General features: G+C 41.1%; 1 protein-coding gene across 1 annotated transcript; it reads right to left on the reverse strand.

Annotated features, from left to right (window-relative positions):
* Window positions 1-624: 624 nt before the first annotated feature.
* On the reverse strand, window positions 625-6,824 carry TMEM189 (transmembrane protein 189; the record flags this gene model as incomplete). Its single annotated transcript, XM_010073780.1, has 4 exons — window positions 625-1,798; window positions 4,107-4,319; window positions 4,970-5,114; window positions 6,668-6,824. Coding segments are annotated over 4 exons (637 nt in total), but the record flags the coding sequence as incomplete, so codon positions are not given.
* Between the last annotated feature and the right edge of the window lie 2,278 nt (window positions 6,825-9,102).

A 9,102-nucleotide genomic window follows, 5' to 3' on the forward strand; every position in this document is an offset into this window, starting at 1 on the left:
TAAATATAAAAATATTTAAACATTAAATATTTTGCAGCCAGAGTACTATCTGCAATTTTAATCTGTAGAACCCAGCTCAAATACGTCTGCATTCAACTGCCAAGCCCCAACTCTTTAAGCAGCTGTGGTCCATCATATCTGAAGAAGATCAGATGAAGGTTAATCTAAACCATGACTCAAAACCCCCTTACCATACACTACAGGAAAATACAGTTTGAATTCAACACAATGTACAACTAGGGGAGAGAAAGTCATCTTAGATTTGACCCTCGGATTTCATTTAGGAGAGAACTAAACAAGATCCAAACCACATTCACTTGATAAAGCGCCTGTTGGATGTTCTTAGGGAAACTCCTGCCCCCAGTCCAGCAGAATTCCTCCTTAGCCTCCAAAGCAGAACTTGTTGCACTTCTCGAAAGGTGTTGAAGTCTGCTATCATAGTGACATTCTCCTACAAAGCTGAAAAACAACTTGATCACTTGAATCTAAACAAGACTTAACAGGCTGCAACGTGTTTCAGCTGGCTGGAATAGTATCAGGCATTTTCCAACCAGTGGGCAAGTTCTTGGACTAAGTGCTGACAATGCATGAATGAAGAACGGCAACAAGACTTAACAAACATGATTAGTATTATCCAACTGCTTTGTTATAAATATATTATATACATTCAGACATTACATTAAAATATTATTCCATTACACCAGAAGAGATTAAGGCTTTATATTATTTACAGAAACAAGCAAGCACCTTAAAAAAAAAAAAAAAAAAGAGAGACAAAACACCAGTCACTGACATTTCCCTTCTAGCATTACAAGTTTGATACCTTGAGCTCGTGAATACAGCTACTTGCAATGTGCCCAATGCTAGGACTATTTTAAACATTTATTGTCAGGGTAGGAAACACTTAATAGAAGACTCATCAGTGAGCACTCCACACGAACAAACGCGAGCATGTGTTGTACTGGGTGCCCTCGCTCTCCTCAGAGGCTGGTTAAGTTGAAGGCTTATGGAGAAAGGGTTTGCTCAATTCCACGGAGAGAGTAGAACAATTCTATTTTAAGGGAAACTGAAGACACTTGAGGATTTGTGGCCCACTGGTAGAGTGAGATTCTCAAAGTCTCTTCCACATTACATCGATTAGATTTAACACGACAGCGAAGACAGAGCTGTAAGTTTATCAATCACTAACAGTGATGATTTTGTAGGCTTCCATTAATCTGACACACTGTTTTCATGCAGTGTATTTGGACTCAAACATGAAATGACACACTTGTCACCATTCCCCCTATAGGTCTTAGGCAACAAGCTATTTTTGAAATGTTAAATAATGTTGATACAACACATGTTTACTATGCCACCATGTACCAATGGAGTGACTGTCCTGCCTTCTGGCGTGCCTGATAGCCTTACGAGATACAGTGATGAAGTATTTTCTAAGATGTAAGCAGACATGGCTAAACAAAAAGGTGCTCAGTAAGAGTAATCATCTCCATTTCAAGTATTGTTTTAAGAATTAAAAGTTCTTTTCATTACAGTCTGTGTTAGCACTTTTTAGTTTGTGCTTTAGAGTCTGTTATTTCTTTGCAGGTCTTGAATTTGGCTGATGGCTTTTTTTTTTTAAAAAAAAAAAAACAAACATTGGCAACAAGTTAAGGATTGCAGAAGGCTGGCAAAAGTCATTTAATTTTCTGAGCCCATTTCATGTCATCTGCTCTTGGCTTCTCCCCAGTAACTGCTTGGATAATGTTCTCCAAACACCTCCAGAATCTTATCTTCTCTAATGGATAGTTCAGCCAACCTAAGTGATTGCAAAGGAAAAGAAAAAAGTATTAGTTTGTCATATCATCCAAAGTTCAACATCTGGCAGTGTTTATTTAATAACATTCTTTAAATTAACCACAAGGTAAATGTAAGGGCAGTTCAGAGGTGTGTTATTCTATGGCCATTGCAAAGCTATCAAAAAAGGGACCAGCAAGTTGAATGATTTGTGTTAGAAGCAAGACATTTGTATTAGTAGCACCTTGGATTTAGTATTGAAATATAAGCAGTCAAACAAAAACCCCAACCCAACAATTTCAGCTGTTTTCCCCTGATTAGTTTCCCCATCACCAAAGCCAGTTTGGCTTTTCCCTGTGTTTCTCATTAGGTAGCACAGCAAGAAAGTAAATACACACAACACAGCTCTGAAATCTCAAATACATTATCAATGCCACAGTTTCTAGAAAAAAAATAATTAAGAGACTTTTGATTAGGACCCTCAACACCACTAAGGCTCAGTAAACAAAGTTTTTTTCTTAAATGAAGCCCCAAATTTAGATAGTTCCAGCATAAATTTTCAATTTTAAGGTACTTAAATGTATTATGCTCTCCCTGGGCGAAATTAAAGTTGCATAAATGATTGCTAACAAAACCTGTGATGGGGAAATCTTGATGTAGTACCACGCTGCATTTAATGGGAGCTGACAACAGACACTTCCCGGATTAAATGGGCAGCACCACTCCAACACACTCCCCAAGGCGTGCAGCTCAGCAAACAGAGCACTTCTCCTTCCCAGGAACCAGAAAGGCTGCAACGGGGTGATATGGGACAGGCTTTTACCATTTTACATAAAAACGGGAGTAAACGCCATCATGTTCTGTATGTAACAGCAGTTCAATGCACCTTTCCCAGCCTACAGATTCAGGGTATTTTGACTGCTTTGGGGAAACGTTGCACTGTACAGACCGTGAGGCTGGAACTCACACAGGCTTAACAAGCCTCATCCTGAGCTGCAGAAGGGCTTTACGTCTTACTCTTAAGATATTAATTAGTACACTAGCTTGATTTTCTGACACTGTGTTTTGATGCTAACCTAACTACACATAACTGACAGGAGAGGGCACAAATAGGCAATTTCACAGGGTTTTATTACAATGTATTATACAGGAACTTCAGGTCTCTGTTTGTAAAACTCGGAAAACCAAAAGAAATCAGCACTGGAAAAGTTATTTCCCTGTAGAAGTTTTCCTACAACCAGGAAGAGATGGACGTACACAGGGCTATATTAGTTATCCCATGCTTAGAGAACTGTTCCATAAGCACACATTATACTTTATGCCATGTAAATTTCTGGAAAAGAGTGGAAAAAAGCATAAGAAAACAAAACCAAAGGAGAGGCAGGGATGAAAAAGTTGTTACCACAACAGAAACAGTGAGCCAGCAGCAGTGGTTCACATTAGAGGAAAGATCTAAAATGCGGGATAGCAGAAGCAGGACCAGAACACAGCAACGGTGCCGCAGAGGAGCTCCGCCAGCTGCGAGCACCACCACGACTGCGGCAACACAGCCAGCAAGAGGAAAACAACTGTTCTTGCTGGCAATGTCTTGGACTATGTGAAATACTAACGTGAGAGAACATTCAGGATATTCACTGCTGAAAAATATCATGTTTCTAGAGAGCTAGATGGTTCTTAATCAGATACGGCAGCTTTAAACAATCTGTTGAAGCAGCTTCAGCCACCATCTGTCACTGGCCCTGACCTTTCCTAGTCCACCGGCAACCCTGCAGCTCCACTCAACTCCCTGTACACTGATGCCCTTCAGGACATCAGCCCCTGCAATTCTCATTAACACAGCCATCACCCCTCCAGGAATGGACGACTCCTTCCTCGTGTCTCAAAACGGCAAGCAGTATGAAAGCTTTAACGTTGGGAATGCCAGAATGCTCCATTATTTGACATGTTCCCTGGCAATGATACAGTAGCAGACCTTTACATACACAGGTCAGCTCTGAAACCACGTACACTCTTTGGACTTGGCTGTCTACCCTTAGTCAAATCATTAACAACTGCACTACAATAACCAGTCCTATTTTACTCTGTAAAGGCTCCTTTTAAATAGAGCATTGATTGCATACTTCTGTCCTCCTTCTCACTTCTACCCTAGAAGAAACAGAAACCATCACAAATCTTCCCACCGCATTTTTTATGCTGCACGAGCTCTTAGCACAGTTGGCTTCACCATGTCATTTTCTAGGTATTTAATAGGCTGTCACTAAATTATATCCTGCCAGGTGAATTGCACAGACTGCTCAGACGAGCTTGCAGTATGAAGCAGATGGCAGTACCAGTTGTAATGCAGAAGTACGTTTCGTGTGGAGACACATGATGGATCCTGTGATGCTTCCGAGGCAGGATGACATGCCAGTCCTGTAGAAATACAACCCAGCGTGGAAGACCAAAATACGTGTGAGACCACTTGTGAATCTGGTTCGTCATGGTTATGAAGATGATGAGGGCAAAGACGTAACACTCCCAAGGACATGTTTCATATAACGCCTCTGCAAAACAAGATGGGTATCTTTAAATACCATTTATGAGAAGGTACATTTCTACTAGGAAAATGATATTTTGCCCAGACAAACCTGCCTGGTGCTGCAGGAACTAACAAAGGCCTCAACAAAGCTGCTTTGGCAGAAGCGTCAGGAGAGCCAGTGAGCCATAAGCAATTCCAGAATGTCACAAGACAGGCTAGTTAGTGCCAATGTCTGTCAACTCGTCATAAACAGGAACTTAAAACTCTGAGTTTACCATCTATAAAAATAAATTAACTCTTTAATTCTTGCACTTCTGGTTTGCAAACAAAGGCCTTCTACACAGAGATGAAACATTTGTATACACTTTAGAACGAGTTTCCCTATATGCACACAGTTTGATCCCTCTTACAAAAAGAATATTTCTAATGCTTCCTTGCAAGACTCTTAGTCACAGATTCTCTGCTGCGCTAGAGAATCCAGCTGTCCCCCCTTCTAGTTGCACCACCTTCAAGAAAAAAAAAAGTCTCCTTCCCTCCTCCCAGTAGCATCATGCTTCCAACAGCTATAACTTGTCATCTTGCATTCATTGATTTCTTCTAGCTTCACACAGACAAATGTTCATTTAAATATCAACAAAAATGTGAAATACACATAAGTCAGAAGTTACAGCTTACCTGGGGAAAAAGAAACAAATTTGTATGCCATGTTTGCCAGCGGGACTAGCGTCATAAAGCAGTTGTCTCCATTTGTCTCTATAAAATCATGTCTGGTAATTGCTGTGGGGTCAATATGATGTTCTCTAAAGGGTCTGATGAAAGCCTGAAAAAAACAAATTGATAAACATGACACCATGGCTCAATGATTATAGTGGAAAGAAAAACACAAAAAAAACCAAAAAACCTCACACGCATTCAGATCTGATGACTGAGTTTAAGAGAGTTCCGTAATACAAAGCATGTAAGCAGGATTCAAACTTTTGTGATGACAAAACTTCAGCTAAGTTGATCCACATTTGCAAAGCAATTCAGTTCCCAGATTCAAATCCAATTTTTCATTGCTTTTCAGTTTTATCCTTCTTAATTTTCTCTTAGGATCTTTAGTCTCTAGATCTCAAAAACAAAGCATCAGCATCCCAATTTCACAGACAACACAAACCTGTGAAATTCACAAACAAGTCACCTGCTAAGCAGCATAAACCAAGAAAACACAAAAAATGAAAATTCAGCCTAACATTTTATATGGGCTACAGGTGACAGCCTTAAGAGACTAAATACAAGTTAAACAACTGGGTAAACCCACGCAAACCAAACAAGACTATATAAATCTCCTCTAGGAGAAGAAATGGCATCTAAACACAATCCCAGAGGAGACAGAACAAATGGGATAGATGGGACTGGGACAGTAAAAACAAGTACCATTATTTTCCTTTAACACATACATCATATACAGCGTATGCAAAGGTGTTCTGATCAGCCCCAGCCCAAACTCTCATTTATTTAGTGCACAGTCTCCTTCAGTGCCTTTTTTTTTTTTTTTTTTGAGCTATGGTCCAGAGATACAGAGATTCAAGGACTACTAAGTTTATTGAAGGTGAACAAAAATAAGCCGAAAACCAACAGGCTTAATTCTGCTGTTCTAGTTCATGTATTTCTGGATAATTATAAGGAATATCCCATATACTTTTTTTTTTAATGGAGATCCTTTTAATATTGCACTGTGAGGAACAATTAATGGTAGCTATGAAGAAACTGATTTCAAAAAACAGATTATTGCTTATTATACAAGTCAGTGCACCTTCCACTAAGCATCTGACATTTTAGCTGCACATGTATAATACCCCTCAAATCTAAACCTGCAGTCATCACCATTCTAACACTGCTACATGTACAGCCATAGCACAGAGAATTGGGAAGATTTTACTGGAGCATCTTCACGTTTTACAAGAGAGCTTTCAGAGAGTTTAGCTACGCGAGCAATTCTCCACATCTCTGTGTTTATTGGCCTTTTGGAAGAGCCACACAAGCCTCGCCAGGTTCCTACCTCTGGTGGTCACAGAACATTCCCGCAGCACCTTGGGAACACCAGCAAACACTGGTATTGCAAAACTGTATGCAAACCTTAAACAAGGTGATAAAATGGAACAGGGTCACCTTGCACATGTCACTTAGGCCAAGCGTAAACATGGCACTTTACCAAAAATACATTGTGCCATTCAGTGGAGGAGGGTTCTAGGGGTGGGGGAGCTGGTTACATTGGCAAGGCTGCAAGAAAGGTACAGCTTACATACACTGTCCAACACAGCTGGGAATACTGGAAGTGTTTCAGAAAAGTATTTAATAACTTTTTCAAGCTTAAGGATAAGAATCTCAAACCTTTCCAACTATGGGTAGCTCCACAGAACCCCAGGTATCTGCTCCCCAGTGAAATAATCCTGATAGAAAGTCAGCCGTAATAACTCCTGCAACTGGAATGAGGAGAGAGACAGTTAGATATACACAAACATTTCCACTGACTAATTCACATCTTATACTTGTTTTACAAGTTTACTTGTTTATCTACCTTGAACTTCGATATTTACAACCACCTGAGTTCTACCTAATACCAATAAACATCAGGTCAGGCAACTAGGAAAACAGGTTAGCAAGATACCATTTGGATGGTTACCATCTTCATTAAATCTACAGAGTTTGTATTTAACTCATCTTCTACAGGAGAGCTTAACAAATCTTTACAATTGCTGGGATGGAAAATACCAGTAAGTGAGAACTGAATCACTTGGATCTGCCTACCCTCTCCTTCAGCAGTGTTTAACAGACTACTCGGCTATAAAATAGCTGTTCAAGCCATCCCGACAGGCAATACTATCTGCAGACCCTTCCTCTTCTCCCTTGGTCCCTGATGTCTGCAAACAAGCAGCGCTGATCTCCAGTGACTGCAGATAAGCACTAATGAAGAAGCCACTCCTGGGCACAGCAATCCTGTATTTACAAAATAGGATCGGAACATCAAACAGCTTCAAGAATGTGGCATCTGCAGAGCTATAGGCGAGGCCCTGGAAACCATGCTAACGACTCTCTGTAAGGGAAGTTGCACACTTGGCATATTTGCATGCTAAGTTAGACACACCATTGAACGGAGGCTCTTGCAGTAAGTGTAAAGATTTTTCTAGCTGCCAACCACAATAACTTTCAAACTGCAGTCAAGTAAAGGTGATTTTCAGTTCCTGCATGTAAAGCCCTACATTGTTTTCATGTTCTGGATAATCTATCCAAGTTTCTGGCTAATCCTGACATTTAAAAGTGAGGAAGTAAGAGCTGGTCAGAACAGCTGTATATTTTCCAGTTAGTCACAGATCTGGCCAACGGTGTTGAACAGACATCTATCACTCTTCACCTGCAGAGGAAACCCAGTCTCCAACAGTCTGAGCCGCCCTCCTGTGTGAGCTCTGCTGCCAGGCTCTTTGTGCTTTTGAGGAAGAAAATTCAGAGAAGATTGCCAAAGAAGTTCCTTTGTTTTTAACGGGGAGGCTGGGGAATGTGGCACACGGCACAGCAATAAGGCAACAGCAACACAGCAAATACTGCCTCAGGACCTCTGTGCTGGAGGGATTTAGTGCTGCCAGACTCTGCCCTTTAAAGAACAGAGACACCAAGAAGTGTCCGTTCAAGCCTGCACATCTTGCTCTGAGCAGGTTTCACAAGAGATTAACCAGGTCTGGATGGAGTCTAGATTTGCTAAAAAATGAACCAGACTAAGAACAGGGATCTGCAGTGCCTTCCCATCAGGTTAATAAAAATATCAGAAAGATTTTTCTCTTCGTTTTTTCTGAGATTGACCACTCGGTCACTATGTACACAAGCATACTTGGCAATTCTCTGCGGAGCCAGCGTTCAGCTCTGAAAGGGGAAGGCAGCACACACTTCATACCTGCAGGTCTGGTTACAGCAGGAGCCCAACCCAGATTTCAAAATTGCTACTGCATACTGTGCAAATACGATACATCTGGGAATTGACAGCATCTCATCTCAGTGCAAATCCCCCAAAATCATACAAAGTTCATGCCAGTTAAAGCCCTGCATACTGATCTTGCAGTTTATTGTTAAATGACTTCCAGCAACAGAAATACAAAGATTACACGCTCAAAACACCTGTTTCAAAGCAGCTCAGCTAGCAATTCCTGACTGTAATTTGCTGCTCAGAGCATACACACAGTCAGTTACTACTGGCCCATCTGGCAGTCCTCAGGGAAGCCTGTGAGTCCACACAAACCAGAGGAGTAGTCACAGGGCCAGGCCAGTGGCTGGAACACCGTTCTTTGGTTTTCCCTGCTGATATTTACAGAAATCAGGTTGTTTGCAGAAGTCACCCATTGTAACAGTCTTCACACTGGAGTTGCAAAACCAGAGTGATGCAGGAAATTTATTTTTGCTCTGCCTGCCTCACCAACTCTTCTTCAGATGTCTGTGAAACTGGGGGAATTCCTGGCTTTCTCCTCCACATTTGTTTCTTTGTGTCTGAAGACTCCCTTCAAGCACAGCGTCTCATTTATAGTATTGAGGCTTTTTGTGGCAGCAGGCACCCCTGCGCCTGTGAAGATGTCAGGCAAGACAATTCCAACTCGCTTGTAATCCAACCCAAAAGTTAAAATCGCTTGTGTACTGGTTCATCTTTGACCCCAAGGCATCTTGTTACTCCTCCCTCTCCCACAGAAACTTAAAAGCAATCTGAGATACGCCAGGAAACATAACAAATGTGCATCTTTTTCCATAAATCCCACAACTTTTATTTACCCTGGTCATGATCTGGA

Source organism: Pterocles gutturalis, unplaced genomic scaffold (assembly GCF_000699245.1).
Source record: "Pterocles gutturalis isolate BGI_N339 unplaced genomic scaffold, ASM69924v1 scaffold40232, whole genome shotgun sequence".
NCBI lineage: Eukaryota > Metazoa > Chordata > Aves > Pterocliformes > Pteroclidae > Pterocles > Pterocles gutturalis.